The sequence below is a fragment of the Gobius niger genome, assembly GCF_951799975.1.
Source record: "Gobius niger genome assembly, chromosome: 16".
Lineage (NCBI taxonomy): Eukaryota > Metazoa > Chordata > Actinopteri > Gobiiformes > Gobiidae > Gobius > Gobius niger.
Genome location: NC_136867.1, coordinates 4,008,948 through 4,027,769, shown reverse-complemented (window position 1 = coordinate 4,027,769; position 18,822 = coordinate 4,008,948). Strand labels below are relative to the sequence as shown.

The window sequence follows — 18,822 nt, the reverse complement described above, 5'->3', positions numbered from 1 at the left end:
GGAAGTTTCATTATTTTCATGCAATGTCTTGATAGAACTTTTTATCGAGAGGACTCTTTGTATTACCTCTTCATCTGGGACCACAATTAATATTCTGAATTGAAGTCATTTCTGTCGATATCTCTTCTCGGGTTATCTTGACTTACCAGTTGTTTACTTGTAAGATGGTGAGGCCTGTGTCTTGGGCTAGCTGCTTCTTCTGCTCTTCAGAGGGGTAAGGGTGCTGCGAGAAAACAAAGGAAAGACAACACATAAACGAGCTTGCTTAACATAGATTAACATAAATGCATGCGCTGTAGACAAAAGCCGAGCCCTCTTACACATCCACTCGCACACACATGCACACGCCCCGAGTCAAGTTGCTAGCCTGTAGTGTATATTCTTGTATGGTGTAACCCAAGATTGCACCGGTTTGCTGACCTCCACCCAACCTTGAACATTATAGACATTGGGAAAACCTACACGTGTCCACCCACTCAGCTGCATAGAGCTCCTATTCACGCGCTAAACCTGTCAGAGCCGGCCAAACGGGTTCGTCAAAACTGTCAACACGGATAACCCCGTTCGCTTGTCCCTGTGCCTGCCCACACACCTAGCGTATAGCATATTCATAGGAGAATACTAAAGGAGACAATGGGCATCCTTGTATAACACCATGCAATAAGAATGAGTGGGTGAAGATTTGCAAGAAAACACGTTTATCTTCCCTTCACCATTTGACATGTATCTTAATAGTGGCTTTTTCAGCTTAGCCGCTTAGAATGATTCCTAAAGACTTAAAAGACACAAAACAGATTTCATTCGGTGCCTGAAAATGTAATTTGGCAACAAATTGCTAAAAATAAATGTAGCAGGTTGTATGACACATTCCATCATTTGGTAATAAAGTGTAAGAATATATAGTGTTTTCTCATGTTTCCCAATCTGAAGAGGGCAACAGAGATTCCCCAGAATTTTGTCATTCCAGACATTTAAGTAATTAAACATTTAAAAAATCAATTAAATGGGATTGGGAAAGGAGTGTCAAAACTACTTGGATATTCATCATCAATTCACTATAACTTTGCCAATTGAAAAATGGTTTATGTATAATATAACATTTTCAAATTTTCATTTAGGTTTTTGTAATCTGAGGTTGGAATAGATTCCTGAAGTCAAAAAACATACAAAACTTGTTGATGCATACCAAGTCATATCCAAATAATGTTTTTTTTTGTGTATGTTATCAACCCCAAATAGGCCCGAAAGAGGTCTTCCATGTTGTTCCTCATTTGTAAATCATAAAACAGTCTGTGAAAATAGATCCTTTTATATTGTAATGCCATGAGAATGAGTGGGTGCCGATTATCTCCCCTTTGCTGCCTGACATGTAGTCTGACGGTGGCTTTTTCAGCCGAGCCAGAACGATTTTTAAATACTTAAAGACGGAACAAAACAAGCTCGGATCTGATGCCAAGACTTTTACCTGAAAATGTAATTCACCAACAAGAGAGAGGGAGGGAGGGGGGGGGCAGAGATACTATTTACGTCAAGTCCAATCTAGAGGAGCACAGGATGATATAAATGCTAGACCTTGGGCTTGGCGCGCTCCCCCTGGGCTAGCTATGAAGCATGACAAAACAACAGTGATCGCTGGTGACAGATGTCTTTAAGGGCCAGATTAGGAGTCGGAGCGCACGCAAAGCAAATAAATGAGATGCTATGTGTAGCCATTCAGCGCGCGCAGACAAGGCAACGATATTGCAGCCCGTACAGTAGATTGGGTAAACAGAATTGGGCTATATTTAGATGCTGTCAAATCTTGTCAGCATTGATTCTCCTGTCAACTTGTTACAGTCAGGATTCCAAAGCGGCGGAAATGGCAGTTTTGTTCACTCGCTAGCATTTGCATTTCAGAAAAAGAGAATCCAGGACCGGGAAGCTAAAAGCGGATGTGACAAATTTATTAAAATTCCAAATTGTTTGCATTTGAGATTGCACACAATGAAGCATACAACCGCCATTGTTCACATACTGGAAGGTCAGATCATTGAACTGGTCAAACTGAACTAGTTTTATTTGTTTGTATAACAGGTTTTAAAACAACTGCAGTATTGTGTCTGTTACTCAAAGTACGCAGGAAAAACCACACATGCAACTTTTTGTAGAGTTACTTTGTGATTCTTTTGTATTCATTCATTTGCTTATTGAAATGTGGCAAGGTCACTAACAAGATACACAACTTTTTAAATGAATTAGTACAAACTGATCAAATTCAAATTGTTTTTTTTTTCTCACAGTTTTTATGAATTCTTAATATGTTTAGTAGCAACAGTGACCCTTCCTTCAACCAATGCAAGGTCTTCAATCGGGAACCTTTAGCCTAACTTGCATGTTTTAGCTGTTCCAACCACCTGGTCACCTTATAATTGAATTTCCAAAAGTAAATCCTCCACAACAGTAAACATAATTTTGAAACAACCAAAAATCCAAGAAACTGAGGTTATACATTTCTCCCATGACCCAAAATAGACCTCCGTCTTGTTCCTCATTTGTGAAACACCGTACTTCCGCCCACCCATTTACAACAGTTTCCAATATCAAACACGTATTAGTCGGACATGCTCAAATTAAATTTTACCTTGAAATTCTAATGTCATACTAATGAAGCGGTGCGCGGGTGGGTATCAGGCAAGGCAGCCTCTCGTCTCCGCTCCTTTTTAATTAAAGGTGAGTTGAAAAACACCGTCTAGAGGAATGCCTTCAATTAATAACAAACAAGGCTAAGATTGGACAAATAATGAGGCCCCCGCTCGGAGAAAGGCATTAATCTGATTTGTACTTGTGTATGGGGGCCCCCCTTTTAATATGCTAAAATCATTAACAAAGGAAAGACGATAATGCGCGCGTGGAAATACATTTTTTGATTGCCTGGTGCTGACATTTCCTTGGCTGGAGGAGACAGGGGGGGGGGGGGGGGGGGGAAGAGAGAGGGAAGCTTTCTTTGACTTTCTTTGTGCACGAGCTATGTACAGTAGTGCGTAAACATGCATGAGATCATTAGCGGAAGACTGTAAAACTAGCCATGTAAGGACAATGTGGACAAGGGGATATATCAACGTTGATTTAATTTCTGAGCTACTGAAAGGAGCAACAGCAGCGGCTAAACTGCAGCTTGAGGCGTGTCTTTTAGCTTCTATTTTTCATCGTGCATGCAAAACGTTGATGGCTAAGTGCTAAAGATGTGTTAGCTAGCCAGACATTTGTGGTTGACCGGCGTTAGCCTAACCCGTAGCCATCCATTAAGGACAAGGCAGGGTCATCAAGATAACCTCAACCCTCAAACCACACGGGGACCACAACAAAGCTATCTCGGGATCAAGGGAAAATGGTCCACTCTCCCGAACGTTGTACAAAAACCAGTTGGGCGACTGCATTGGAACCATTTTTCAATACAAGGCGGCGCCCTGGTAACCCTCTCCAGAGCTTAGGCTAGGTTTTGATTTTTCAGACAAGGCTTGCATCTAGAATTGAGCTTGATGTTCTTAAGTCGAGGACCCTCAAGCGTCTTCTTAGCCAAAGTGATGATACGATGGACTTCAGTTGTTTAAAACTAGGTGTAAAATGCGTCTGTTTTGTAGGATGGTTCTTTTGGCGATAGTCAGAGATGTCTGTAGACTATTCTTATGTTTTGGTGTTTTTATCGTTGTGGTGAGTCCAAACAGGCATATTGGCAGGGAGGACGGGGATTCTGCAGCTCAGAAAATCTGTGAGTTGAAGATTATTACGAATCTGTTAATATTATTGTTTTCCCTTAAAGTCCCTGAACCCCAGTTTGAGAATGGTGATTGAATTGAATACCTTTTCAAGACCCTCTCAAAACATTTAACTTTGCCCTACAGTAAGTTATAGTTATAGAACCACATCTTTGACTCCTTGTTCTACTTTTTAAAGTGCCCAAATGTATTTTGTGCCTACAATAGACTAGACAAGTCATCCAGCTTTAAGAAAGTAGAATATGTTAGTTACAAAATCGCATTGTTGGCTGTGATTCTTTTGTTTCAATAGGTTTCTTGAAAATTCTTGGAAAAACTCCAATGTCCATTGCAGTCATTTTTAAATTTGCCCAACATTTTTGCCCAAACAACAATTGCCCCAACAGTTTAGTTTAATTCTAAACGAAACAATCACATCCTTTTTGCTGTAAGTGTGTTGAATCATGCAGCTCCGTCAAATGCAGACTCAAATCCGAAACTAATCGAGGCATCTTTTACAGTGTGCGACACGACCAACGGCCGGGTTCTAACCACACATGCGAGACAAATGTGGGTGCATGTGCGGATGATGTGCCGTGGCGTGGGTGGGCCGGGGGATTGGAAATGGGACTGGGTCATTTACATTGTATTAAGGCTTCCCTCGGCCTCTCAGGACCAGGCCCACGGTCATCAATCGCCGCACTGTCAGCCGGAGCCGCGCTCTGGCCCGGTGATAAATACGCCAGCCAGCGGCACGGCTCGTCCGGGCAGCGCCGCGTAATGGATGGTTTGAACAAACAAGAAAGATGTCTCATCAAGGAGAGTGGCCCCCGCGCACACAAAAGCCCTGAGTAAGGAGGTTTAAGCCTGACCATGGAAGACACTCCACTGAAAAAAATCCTATTGCCATCAGCTCATAGCCCCTCCAGCGCTGGATCAAGGCCTTATTTGTGTCAGATTAGGAGTCACCCACAGATCTCTCGGTACCTGCTTACACGGGTCGGAGACAATGGGGGGATGTGGCACAGATGGTTCTCAAACACTTCAGACTCTTTGGGCAGTTGCGGCACTGGGACAAAATAATCATCTTGGAAGTGGTCAAATTAAGACACCGATTTTCAGAAGATTGAATCATCTTAAACTAAAATTGCAAATGGAACACGCTTGTTTTTCCACGAGGAGCACAGCATTCCCCCAACAAGCCTCTGTAATCCAAATATGGTTATTTCCTTGGTGAAAAGCATCAGCTGAAGAAGTCCACGTAGATAATATGCCAGCATGCACGGAGGAAAACTATGGGGCTCGTTTTCTGAAAATGTGGTTTTCAGTACAGTATAGCAACAGAATCTCCGACCTACAGACTCCAAACTTTCCAGTCTTGGATTTAGTAAATTCACTTTCTTACTGACCTCTGTTCAATATCAATGACAAATCAAAATACATTCAATTCCAAAGCAAGTGATCATAAATGTAATAATGTAAAATATGACCGCACTACACAGCCCTGCATCCACCTGTACTGCCTTCCAGGCCGTCCCCACCCCTCTCCGGTTTCTCGCCTTTTGTTGACCCCGCTCAGTGGCACACACCACACAGTTTTTATGGCTGTCATTGAGGCCACCCACACTTTATGTTGCGGCGGCGTGGAACTCAGATCCCTACTGCAGCGAGGGAGAGAGAAAGAAAGAAAGGGGGGAAAAAAACAAAGGCAGCTATAGGGTGTGGACTAGCTTCAGCACACAGATGCATTTGTAGTGGGCTTAGTGGTTACACGGCTTCGGCGGCTATGAAATCGGAGAAAGGCGATTTAGACCTCTGGGTGACCTCTTCACGTTAATTGCTGCGGTTGGAAAATGCCAGTAAATCAACGGCTAAAAGTTGCCACACGCTGCAAAAAAAAACATGGGAAAAGCTACATTATTAGAAGTGGATTGTTTTATCGAGTCGTTTTGACAAATTCGCATTGATATAGCCGCAAGATCTCCACAATGTTTGAGCCCTTTCAAGGTGTTTACGATGGATTCATCAAGATATTGTGGCATTGATCTGTTCATCACTAGTTTGGATATTTCTCTCATTGTATCTGGAATTATTTGACTCAGTATTTACTGCTGGGATACCTTCTTGCTAGGCAGTTTTGCTTGAAAGAAGAACAACTTAAGATCGTTCAGAATGACCCCAAAACAAGATAAATATTCTAAATTGATGTCAATATCCCATCTTTCGTAGCGTCATATCCTGGATAATTCCATCTCTCTAAATGATCGGTAATGCGCCTTTGCCTTAGCCTCGGGAGACGCCCGGGACATGTCCGCTTTAATGGATGAAACGCACACACAGACCAAGGATCAAAGATGCTATTGATAATCCCCTCTCCCACTCCGCTCCGGACGCTCGATACGGTCAGCTACAAACACCAAGGCCAATATCCTTAAAACAGGATTGACCGCAAAGCATAAAAACAGGCCGTCTATAAATAATTACAGGCCCAGACGAGAGGCTTGAGTTCAGTGCAAGATTGGAAGCGGTGAGGGTCATCAGGCTAAAAACTGTTGATGAGCGTGGACTATGGAGAGCTGGCTTGACAAAAAGGGCATTTTCAAACATGTTTCTGTTGCCCTTTCCATCATATTCGGTTGTTTCCCATACTTGTTTGACGGCAAAAAAAAAAAACCTTTACAAACTCTTTGTACAGTTGACATTTTGAACTTGTGTTGACAATCGGTGGGGCCCCTCCTCAGGTATATTGTGACTGGGGCCTTGAAACACAAAGACAAACAGCCGGACAGGTGGATCCCATTCTGTCACTCAACCTAAATACAGCAACTGTGACGGCTGCTGGCCGACTGCGCGGTCCTTAGTGTGTTTTATGCAATGGCTCTACTTTGGTTACCCTTCTGTTCTGAGCTTTTAATTGTGCTGTATTGATTGCACTTCCAAACCATATCTGGGGTAAGTTCAATGTGTCCTCGATGCATGTCTGGTTCTGACCATTCCAGCACTTGAATTGCCATCACTATCTAGCCTGTTTGACCTCAGAGTCACTTTTCTGAATCTGGCCTTGAGAGTTCCGATGAAATATACTAATAAACCTCTCTATTTAAACATTGCACCTCCCATTTAGAATTTTGATTGATTTTAGAATTGTTGTGAGAATCTTTGGGATGTGCTGGAGAGGGCTTTGCGAAGTGGCCACTCTCTCCCATCATTAGTACAAGGTGTTGGTGAAACATGAAGGCAACCATGGATCTTTTGACATTGCTGAAGCTTATTGAAACAATGTGTGCTGTAATCAAAGCTAATAACGCTACAACCAGATATCACAGCGCGTGACGTGTTATTTGTGGCGACTTGATATTTCTGGTCAGGGTATATTTCCCTGGCCCCTTTGCAAAATGCAATAACCCTACGTGGCTCTAGGGTCAAACTGTTTATCCCAGCCATGACACTTTTTTGTCATTTCCACACGCTTGAAACCTATTTCAAGTATTCACGTTGTAAGTAAATGAGTAAGTTATAAAATACCTACTTATAAAATGTAAAGAACGGAGAAAGCCGCGATAAAACACATGTCTAGATCTTCCCTGTGTCTCGGTGCTTGCCATTTCCCCGTTACATGTGCAACAATAAGCCCATAGAGCCCTCTCTCCCTTTTCACACATGGCCTCATTTGCCATCCAGCGCGCTATATTTCACATTCATACTCTCCTGACACCTATTTGCTGCCGTCGACAAATCCCGCGGCCCGATCATTATCCAGGCTATCCCGTACCGCACGCCCCCACCCCCACCCCCACCCTTGCACCCCACCAAACCCCCACCGCTCCCCCCTCACACCCACCTAGCCTGCCTGCCCCTCCGACGCCGAGCCGCTGGTGGACCTCTTGTTGATGGATGACATCATCAGCGCGAGACATGAGTTATGAGGCCGGGTCATGAGGTTGCCGCGGCTTGCAAACCTATTCCATGCTAATGACTCCCCGGAAATCGTGGGGGCCATCGACTTGTTTACCCCCTGGGTTGCCATAGCGACATCCACGGCCTCGGTTATGGCCACTCGGATCCTTTGATAAGACCTTCCTAGCTAGGCGAAATTAGCTTATTTGTTCGACGAAGTCCGATCGGTCAAAACAGCCGTACCTTCCCGACTCAAAGGAATCCCTTGTTTTGTGACCAACCAAGCAGCTTCATCAAGTGTTTGTGACTGGCAGGGGACACATGGCAGCGCACAGATATTTGAAATCAGTCATCGGGCAAATCTCTGCCAAATTCTAACGGAGTTGAACAATTAGAATGCTAAGAACTTCCAGGTCGATCGATTATACTCTCCGAATTCTGTGAAGGTTCAGTCCCCAACACAGCCCTTGATGAAGCAACTTGGTAACTCACAAAACGATTTTTTGAGGTCAGGCCGATCCAGCTCTTTACATATGATGCATCATATTTAAACTTGACTTGGGGATTTTTTTTGCGAGAGAAACACATTTTTTTTCTCTTCTTTTTCTTTTATGGGCTTAAATGTATGCTGACCAAAATGAAGACCTTCAGTCCTGCTGACGAAGCTTCTTGGATGAGAGGCAAAACGTCCAACACTGAAACTGCGGAGGACAGCTTAGGAACCTCTGTTTGCAGTAGGAATTGACTGGCTAGTTGCTTACTGGTAACACTTGCATGAAGGTCTCAGGTAGGTTCAATGTAGAATTTGCATGTTTTCACCACTTCTAGGTAGGTGTCCTTGAGATTTTTCACCATCAACTCAAGTAGAGTCATCCTCCAGCAAGGTCATCGAATTACTAACTGATCTGGAGGCCCATGGTTCCAACGAACAACCCTCTAGCTGACAGGCGAACGCTGAAGCCACTGCATCGCTACGCCCGACTCTGCATACGTACACATCAATCATTATATTTTCCAAGTTTACTTTCACTCTTTCAAAGTATTGGCACAATTGATTGTTTTTTTTGAAACCAAGGCTTTCCATCTTCGTTGTCAACCGTTTCCTTTCATAAACCTCCCATTCGCATTGATTGGGATCTCATTTGTCTCTAATCAAAGTGACTGGAGCGTCATCATATCGTTGACTGTCAAAAATAAGTGCGCAATCAAATATAGGGGTGACGTCTTAATATGGATTCCGAGACGGAGATTGGCACATTTTAAATATCAACTCGCGGCGGCTAATAACAATCGGCGGCGCTGACAAATGACAATGGGAGAGGGAGAATGCATATCAGCGTTAGGGTGAGATCAAAAAGATACGGTAAGTTACTGTAGTTGGGCCCGATCCATCAAAAGTGTTTACGATGCGCAGCGGCATAGAGAGAGATGCCGGCTTTTTAGGAGCACGTTTTTATGACAGACGGGTAATTTATAATGGCAGGCGTCACACGGACTGACAAGTGACAATGAAAATCAGCAAAGTTTTATGAAGATGAATGAGATAATGTCCGAGGATAAGCTCAAACGCAAACGAGCTGTGTTTTACGGTAATGATAATGAGTTCGGGAGTGTTTGTTTTCTAAATTGACTGCGGATGTAAAGATTTAGACAATGGTTCTCGAGTTGTCATCTGTACTGGTGGGAGATGGTTTACCTTGTTCGGGGTTCTGATGATGATTGCATAATTGTATTCTAGAGTAAACTGTGGCACTAATTTGTTTATTTCCAACAATTAAATTACAAGCACTGATGACGCTGAACAAACATATCAACATATTTATTTCATAACACTTTCTATACCAAGTTCAAGAAGCCAGTTGAACACATTGCAACCACCAATGGATGGGTTTCTCATGAGTCTCGTGAGTTTTTCCTTATGGACACCATTTTGAAGACCTTCCACTATTCAAAAGACAGAATATTTTGCTTCGAACTCTAAATGGCTATGGCTACGGTCATGTATTCCATCACTTTGGACACATGGGTAGAACCAACTTTTGGAGACCCCAAGATTGTCTACAGGCAATCTGTTTGGAACAAAACAAATCCACGATCCGGATAAGTTTTCACTTGCAAGTCTTACTTTTACTTTCCTAGAGCACAGACAAAGCGTTCTCTCTACTAGCCCGACTGCTTCCTGACAACAGTTTGCAAACAGTCAAGAATGCCACATGACTTCAACACCTCCCCTCCCTTTCTCTCTCTCTGTCTCTCTCTCAGATACCACTTATGAACAGAACTCAAGCCTTTAAACTCTCGCCTCGTGCCAAATGCTGATAACGAAAACAAGCACATGCCCAATGCAAAACATACCTTGCTCTCCAGCTCTGCATTGACAATAAAAAAAAAGTGATTGCTGCGTGCACAAGACTTTAGCTCGCGGCATTGATTACAGACAATATAAAAATAAGGCCCCCCCTAATAAGTGTGACTGTTGGCCTCTCATACAGCGGGTTGGCCGCTAGGTTAGCTGGCAACACTTCACGATTGCCAGTGCCGCTGCTATCAATGCCCTCCCTTGCCACAACCGCTGGCACAAATTGTGAATTCTCCTTTCTGGATGCCAGCCAAGAGCAGCCTGTTCGCTAAACATCATGTTTGTTGTTCAGTTTTTGCCTCTGATGCCCTACCAGTTGCAAACAGACACACGTACAGTATTTGAAAAACACCGTCTTTCAAGCTGGGCAATGTATCGCCAAATTTCCATCATTGCAATGTCCAAACCACAAGAATCCACAATGTTACGCAAAAGATCTGAGGTCTTCCATCTGACTGAGATTTTTCAGAAACACTGCCCCAAACAAAAACAGACGGTGACTTAAAAAAGTCAGTTTTAGACATGATTTTCCTAATTTACTTCCATTGTGGCCATGTTTCACAGTATATTTTTGTCGACAATTTCCTTTCCTAAACCTCAGCTACGACTGATCTCGGATTGTTTTGCCTTCTGAAGCATCCAAATTAAATCCGCATCCTACTCAGGGTTAACGTTTTAATAGGAATACAATATGGATAAAAGGCCGCCCTTAAGTGTATCCCTGTGCCCCTTTATGGCTAGTTAGCTGCTAGGTTAGTTGGCAACACATCTGTATAACTACAACTATTGCCTCAATGCCCTCCCTTGCAACAATCGCTGGCGCGCATCCCAAATTCTGCTGTCTGGAGGCCAGCCAGGAGCAGCCTGTTTGCTCTACACCCATTAATTTATGTTCATTGGAGATGGTGCAAGGTTGTAAGAAGACGACTGCACTCGCTCCGTTGCCAATCCAGGGAGTAGAGGGCGGAGGGGGGGGGGTTCACAAAGCCGGAGTAAGAAGGAGCCTTGAGGGATGCGCGAGATGCGGGCTCCCGATTGTACCGACGCTACGCGAGGCTAAATAGCAATCACTCCCACACAATCCCAATGCACCTCCAGACGAAGCGCATCGACCGGCGAAGACAGAAGCAGGTTTTAGGGGAACGCTTCCAAATTCCATTCATGCATAATGGAAAGATAACAGCTCACTTTTATCCAATAAAGAGAGGGAAAAATGGCAGGGTGTTGCCATTTCATAGTGAGCTCGAGACACGGCGGAATATTTAGCTACTGTTTGCGGCTGCAGACGGGAAAGAAGTAAGGTGGAACTAAGGCGGTGAAAATAAGTATCTGACTTCAATCGGAAAGACAATGATTTTGATTGCGTTTGCGGTGAAAAGTGTTAAGAGCAACATGATGAACCAAGCATCTGCACCATATCAAAAGGCTAATCATGTAATAAGCTTGTTGGCGAGTGACAATGACACTACAAATGTGATGGAGAGATCAAAAAATGTAAAACAGACGTGGCAGAATTTGCTTATAATCTTGGATATTTGAATTTCTGTTTGCATCACAACAACAACAAAGTTCTTTGGAGTATTTACACAGTAAGTTCGGAATACACTATGTAAACACTGTTTCCTCAGTGGACCAGAGGCATAGACTAATTAATCCCCCAGCTCCTGGCTATGAACTTATCTCAATTGTGGTCTTGGACCTGATGTTGAATGCTCTCAAGTTGCTTAATGAAGTCAGTGCAGCTGTGTACCTTGACCTTTGAAGGAATTAAAAATCTATTTGTTGCTAGGCTGACGGATAACAAAATATATTATAAATACTACAGGAAGCTACAAACAGACAATCAAATGCCTATCACCAGCCTGATTCTACCCATTGATATAAAAGTCCATGGTTTCCGCCAGATCCTCTCATCTTGCCCCTCTGTTTCCAAACTTTCCGCTCCAGCTTGAAGCCAGGTCCTGGAGGGCATGAAGGAATTTGGCCTGGTTTTCCGACCGGTCTGCCTGGTGCTTTGTTGTGGTAGCGCGGCTGCGTACTCAGGGGCGCCCTCGATCTGTTCTCTTCTGATGTTAGCGCAATACGGGCCAGCTAGCTGAATCCGACTCTCCGATGCCAAAGAGCTATCCATTTGTCTGGTAATTGTAAGATGGCCTTTTTTCAAAAAATGAAGAGCCAATTGATATTACACTTTGCTGACAGGATGACGAGATAACTGCAGCTTTTGTGTCGAATTATGTATAAAAAGCCTTTATAGTCCTTAAAACACTCCCCAAATTTTTGGAGATACAGCTTCTCAGTCGCCATCTGTACCTAGTTGTGTATGTCATGCACAGAGATTAGAAGTTGCTGACGAAGCCTCTCAAGGTGAGAAGAAAATCATCCTCAATACTAAAATATTTTGTATCTAAATGCCAAAAGCCCTCATGGAACCTCTGCCAATCCGAGAGCCTAAACAGTTTGAAACCTAGAACATGCAAACAATACAAACATGCCAAACAATACATAAAAGGGACTCGGATACCGCAGCCAGCCACAAAAATTCACAAACAAACAGAACCTAATTTCTACATAATCTTTTCCTCTGTCAACAAAATGGGGGAAAAAAGGAAAAAAGAAATCGTGCCTGAGGACGCAGCCATCAACTACTTGCAGAGGACAAACAAGACATGCGCCCCAGGTCGTCAGTGTCAGATTTGGAAGACACGGCGGAGCAGGCATTTGTAACCTTCTTTTTTTTTTTTCCCTCTCTCTCTCTCTCTCTGTGTAGGTTGAGGTCATGAAGCAAAGTCAAACATCGCGAGTAACATTTGTCCTTTACAGTTGGAGGCAGGAACACCCCCCTCCCCCGGCCCATAAACAGCTGCGGGGGACATTTCCTGTTTGCTAATGATGCTAAATGTGCGCGAGCCGACCATGTCAAATTTTCGCTCCCTCCGAACGGACAGCTGGGGTGGAGAGATTTCCCCCTCCGAGGTCGGCCATTATCTGTCCGGGCTTCGTCTTCCTAAAGCGAAGATTGTTTGTTTTTTCCTCGATTGATAAGACATGCCATTGACTACACCGAGCCACCGACTGATCCGACTAATTTCTCTATACCTTGAAGAAAATGACTGGTTTGCTCTCTTTGTCACAGCTCTTTTTTCCAGCTCGTCAACTTTCAAACGGAACCCAGGTAGTCAGACCTTTGCACGAAATATGCCGGAATGTCTTTCCGCAAAAAACAGGCCAGACGGACACTTCAGACCATGCCAGCGAGATCTTTCTTCCCAGATCACAGGGGCCGCCGTGGACCAGAGCTCTCCGGGCCTCCATCACTCATCACCAGTCATCTACCTGTTGTGTCTCACTGTCTCCCTCCCCGCTCAGTGGCCTTTCAGAAACGCGCGATTCTTCAGCATTCCTTTCATCTGCGAGGGCGTATGACTGGAGGAGATGGGTGCTGTCACCGCTCGACACCCAAGGGCGACTGGCCGCGCAGACGGTGCGGACTGACGGACTCCGCGCTCCTCAAAGACATCGCCAAAAGGGCCGTGTTCAGATGACACAAACACGGAATCTTGGTCGGAGATATTCTGGTTATAAAGTCCTTCACTCCGTAGAGTTGGGTGTTTTGGAGCACTGGTTTCAAATGAGGGCTTGCTTGACTTTGGAAGGAATTAGCTTTGTGATGAAATATGAACGGTGATACAGCTGATACAAGAATCACATATATTTCAGAATTTGCAGGTACTTAGGTAAAAAAGGTTAGGAAGTTTTAGACAAAAAAGGAAACATGGAGACAATACATCTATCTTTTTGTTCATTCCATTATAGTTGATCCTTAAAAAAACTGATCAGAGTAAAAAAAAACATAAAAATGAATATAAAATATATTGTAAATTGGGATTAACTGGGATACTGCATTTTGCTGCACAAAAATTGCACCTTAAATGAGAAAAGTCCTACACAACAACACAGATATGTAGTATGTTCTGCAGTATCTAGTAAAACAAGACATTAACCTCAAAATAAATTGATGCTACAGCTTAATTCAACTATTTTGGTGTCATTTGTGATCAAATGAAAGGACAAACAGCTTATTTCAGTCTTAAAAGTCCATCTCACAATCATATTGACACCCTGTCCTCTCGCCGGGCGCTCTCGTGCTCTATCCAGACCCTGGGCCGAGGGTTTGACCTCTCGCCCCGGCCCAGCCTAGCGGCCTTACAGCCCGAGCTGCAGCCTGTGGTGTGTTACGGGGGGCTTTATCCACTGACAAAGCAGGCAGGAAGTTGGCAGCCACCCAGCAGCCTCATGGGAGGATGACCATCAGCTAGCTCAGCTTACCGCGCATTACAGGACGGTGCATTTAGGAGCATGTGTGCAACGCTCGTCCTTGGGTTTTTCTATGGGTTCGTACTGTAGTGGTAAAATAACAATAATCATGCTAGTGGTGGAAGTCACTGTGGCAAGATAACTGTAATTGCTAGCAAAGTTAGCATAGAGGCCTTGTGTTTTGTTGGTTGTTTTTGCTTATAACTTCATCATATCATAAGGCTAGCAAAGCATGACTGTCAAGCTAGCAAGGTGTTGCCATCACCATTATTTGCACCCATGAACACCTACAGTACAATAGACATGTTGGCATAAATTAGCTTACGTTGGCGACGTCAATGAAAAATGATGTGTGAACTTAAGCTATACAGGACTCCACTGCAGACACATTACCATCCCTCCTTTCCACTGGCTTTCACAGATCTCCCCAAATCAGCACTACATGCTTGACCTTTACTTTCCATGCTGATAGATTTTTTTTTTCTTTTTTACTACGCTGGCTAGCTAATGACACACCGAAAAAACCCCGCCAGCTAGAAATGTCCCCATCTCCGAGCTAACCCGATCAGCTACGCGTGTTAGCGACAATCAGGCAGCGCTCCAGCTGCCGGACTCTGGGGACCCTATAGCTTCACTTCTCCCCTCCCCTCTCTTCCCCCCGCAGCTTTGCTCATCAGCGCGGCACTCAACTCGGGCCAGTCCATAAAAGTCAGGTAATTCATACTTCATTTATACACCGGTGCCATTAATAAAGCTGATGAACTTTTACTCCTTAAATCTTAATGGGCCGTTTTCAAGTGTCTGCCGGTGCTATAGCCTCTTCCTGTCTGGCTCTCTCCGGCTTTCTATGTCTTCGGGTTAGCCATAGCGCTATAGTCTAGTCCACTATTTCCCAAGCAGGAGTGCAAGCTGGCACCTCAAAGTACTTAGAAGGGAGTACTTGGAATTATTTCACACACTGTTTTCGAAATTTTGACACGATTGAAGTTTTTAGCTTTATTGCTAAACACAACACAACAGGGAGAGGAATTCTTTAGCAAAGTCACCGTGGTTGGCGCTCGTTGTCGTTGTTGCATGCAGTTGCAGTGGTAACACACTAAAATCCAGCCTTTTCTTGAGTTGAGTTCAAAGTTGCTATCGCCAAATTCAGAGTTTCTTTCCCGGTCTCGCTCCCTCCACAGACCGCCGTGACATGAACCATATGCTGGACTTGTTTTAACTTTTGCTTATGGCGGCCTGCTCTCCCCTGGCCCGACCGTATACGGGGCTCACCCCAGGGGTCAGTGACCTTTAGGGCCCGAAACGCGGCCCCTGATAGCTCCGCGGCCCCGCAGCCTGTTGACAAGCGTCTGTGTTCTTTTCAACAAGTCGTTGGTTCGGAGGCTCCCCCCGCCCACCTTCACCCCACACCGCCCACCTCTCTTCCCTTCCCTGGAATGTAACTCAACCACTCACTGAGGTAACCCAAGCCCCTCCCCTGCTCGCCGTCCGTCACTTCCAGCCAGAAAAAAATAAGGCCGGAGGAAACCTATAGGCCCGAAGCGAGGCGGACTGGGGGAGCGGACAGCTGCGGCCCATCTCGACACCCAATTTTCTCAAGAGGCTGTTTACATCGCAAGGCGCTTCCTGAAAGCTGACAAAGTTGTTCCGTTCGCTGTCCGCAACCTTCAAACTTCGTAGACAAGACCAAGCAGCTACAAAGTATGTTCAGCCAACCCGAAATGCAATTAAAGTTGGTAGCAAGTCGACAAAGAAATCGTTTGTAGCTTATTTTCTCAACTGGTTAGTCAGAACCAAAAGGGTCTTTCTAAAATCCAGAGTCTCTGTTTTATTGAACCAGTCATAGCACATACTTTTAAAATACAATTCAAAGAAGATCAAACCGGTACCCTGCTCTCCTGCCCCTGGAACCCCATTGTTCTCAGTTGAAACCCAACACACGTTTATGCCAGTGTGTAAACGGCACCTAACTATTGCTTCCTCCCTGTTTCCGCCGGTCTCTTTAGGTTCACCTCTCCACCGCAGCCTACGGAATAATTAATGATGCAATTGAGGTGAGGAGTCAGGCCGGACCAAGCGAGAGCAGTTCCTGGGTGCCTGGGTAACTGGGTTTTATGGCGGTCCCAGGAAGAAGAAGAAAAAAGGGGCGAGGGAAAGGACCCCGGGTGATAGATAGATCGAACAAGAATGAGACATAAAACAGTCAGGCATTGGGACGATGTTGATGTCCCCAGAATAGGAACTCTTTTGGGGTTCTCATCCGCCTACCCCCCAACCCGGCCTCTGTTTTTCTAAGGAAGATGGCGATGGATAAGAAACGCCTATGCTTTTCCCCTTATCTTGAACTATTGCAGAGAATGATGATGTGCCCCAGCTACAACAAGGCTAAATACTGCAAGGAATGTTTTCGGTATCGATACTGTCACAAATATGACCTTATGACTTTTATTTTTCGAATCCAGCGCAACAACAACACAACGCAACAACAAATCTACTAAGTTCTATCAGTATGCTGCTTCTATAGACCACATGGAGGGGAACTGGACTTTATGGAGGGCCCAGAAAATAGAACAAGTGAATGGGCTCGGGGTGACGGATAGCGCGCCCAAGAATGAGACATAAAACAGTCAACCATTGGGAGAAAGAGCGATTGTTAATGTCCCCAAGTACCAACTCCTTTTGGGTTCTCATCCGCCTTCCTCCCACCTCTCCCCCTCTCGCCCCTGGCCCCTGCCTCTGCATGGCTGATGGCGGGATGGCGGATCGGGGGGCCTGACCTGTCTGCTGATTGATGGTAATGTCTCAGGAAGTCATTTTCTTGGACAGCGCCCTGCCGCCTTTCACCATGCGAGCTCTCTGAGCAGAGGTGAGCCCATCACACCCTCGCACAACAACGGCTGCGGGACTTAACTCTTTGCTTGCCCCCTGAGTGGCAAAGCTAGTTACAGTAAGCGTGGGTTTGGCTAATCTGTGCGTCTCAAACTGGTGAAAATGTGGACTGTTGCAAAGGATATTGAAAATATAACTTTTGAAAACAGTTCGGGATTGAATGTTGTGAATTTAATCTTAGCATAGAAATGCGCTATTTTAGAGGGAACTAGCAAACATGGTCTCTTAGCTAGCATTAGCTAAAAAAACAGCAAACAAACCAAGAAAAGGGCTGCAAAAGATCACATTTCGCTGCTGGGTAAATGTGTTGCCCATAAGTGACGACCATGGATAGGAATAAAGGGTTACGGAAAATTAGCAAAGTGTCTCATGTTGCATGAAACTGTTTGACACTATGGTACAGACGTATTAGCATTAGGATTGAACTGACAGTCTTCTAGTAATGGGGCAAATGACCATACCAACTGAGTCACTCTTTGGTAATCTTAATTCCTTTAGCTAGAACAGCACAAGTAGAACATGGAAATAGTATGCTCAAACTAGCTAGCTAAGATGCTAGCATAACAGACGCCATTACTTCCAAGATCAAAAGGTTGACCAGACCCCTCAAAACTATGCGCCCTCGTCTTTCTCTCACGCTCATTCTCCCTCATAATTTTACCATGACGTCATATATGATGTCTGGACTCGGAAAATTGCAGCGGGGGAAAGTTGTCGCCTAGACTTGACTAAATAAATGTTTGCAGGAGACCAAAAGAAACATATATATATAAAAAAAAATCGGGGGGCCATCTTGAAGTGGATCTGCCGAGTGGCCCCTAATTCGGCTTGCTGCATTACTGTCAGCGCTTACCGCCTCCATTATGGGAATTAGGCAATGCTTCCAACACCAGGAATGCCTTGCTTTGCCGGTGAATTGCTAACATGTGGCTCGTCTCCGCGTAGAGTGTCAAAGACCAGTTGTCTTTAAGGATCTTTCTTTAAAGGGGAGACGCTGCAGGCGTAACTCAACTTTTAAGGCTAGTTTGCTCTCTTTTGTGCTTTCACCTGAAAAAAAAGAGAACCCTACACAACAATCATTATGTCACTGGACAAACTTCCCTCCATAGATTTACATGGGAAATTGTATCTCCAAAAAACTGGATTTTTCCCCCCACATATTGTATGGCATATTGGCCATTTTACACACCAAAGGTCTTATGCGATTAATTTTTTAGATCTGTCGCAAGTTTCACACTAATATCTCAAAAATGTGATATTCCCTATTCACTTGTGTGTATCGCCTGCTTTCCTCTCTTCCTTCCTCCCTTCTCCATATTTATTTTCTTAATACGCCTCAAACTGTGCCTTAAAGAGATCCCACTCCGTTTGAATCCAAATAACCGAAAATGATCCGTGAAGAACCTCCGCCGTTCCCCGTTTTTCAATAGGCTTCATTAGTTTTTAATATCAAGCCAAGGAAGGAAAAAAAAAGAAAAAAAATGGGGTGGGGTGGGGGGGGATAGAAGCATGGATATAATCAATGGAAAGGGCCTGCTAGCCTATTAATCTCCCCCCAAAGGATTGTGGGTTAATGCACGTCCTCGCATAGGCAAACATGGCGGTGCGGCTGGATGCCTGGATGAG

At 44.5% G+C, this 18,822-nt stretch overlaps 1 protein-coding gene across 1 annotated transcript in view; it reads right to left on the bottom strand.

Annotated features, from left to right (window-relative positions):
• meis2a (Meis homeobox 2a) overlaps positions 1-18,822 on the bottom strand; it is a 151,614-nt gene that overhangs the window by 52,894 nt on the left and 79,898 nt on the right. The window contains 1 exon segment of the mRNA XM_079573242.1: positions 147-223. Coding sequence (XP_079429368.1) covers positions 147-223 — 77 coding nt within the window.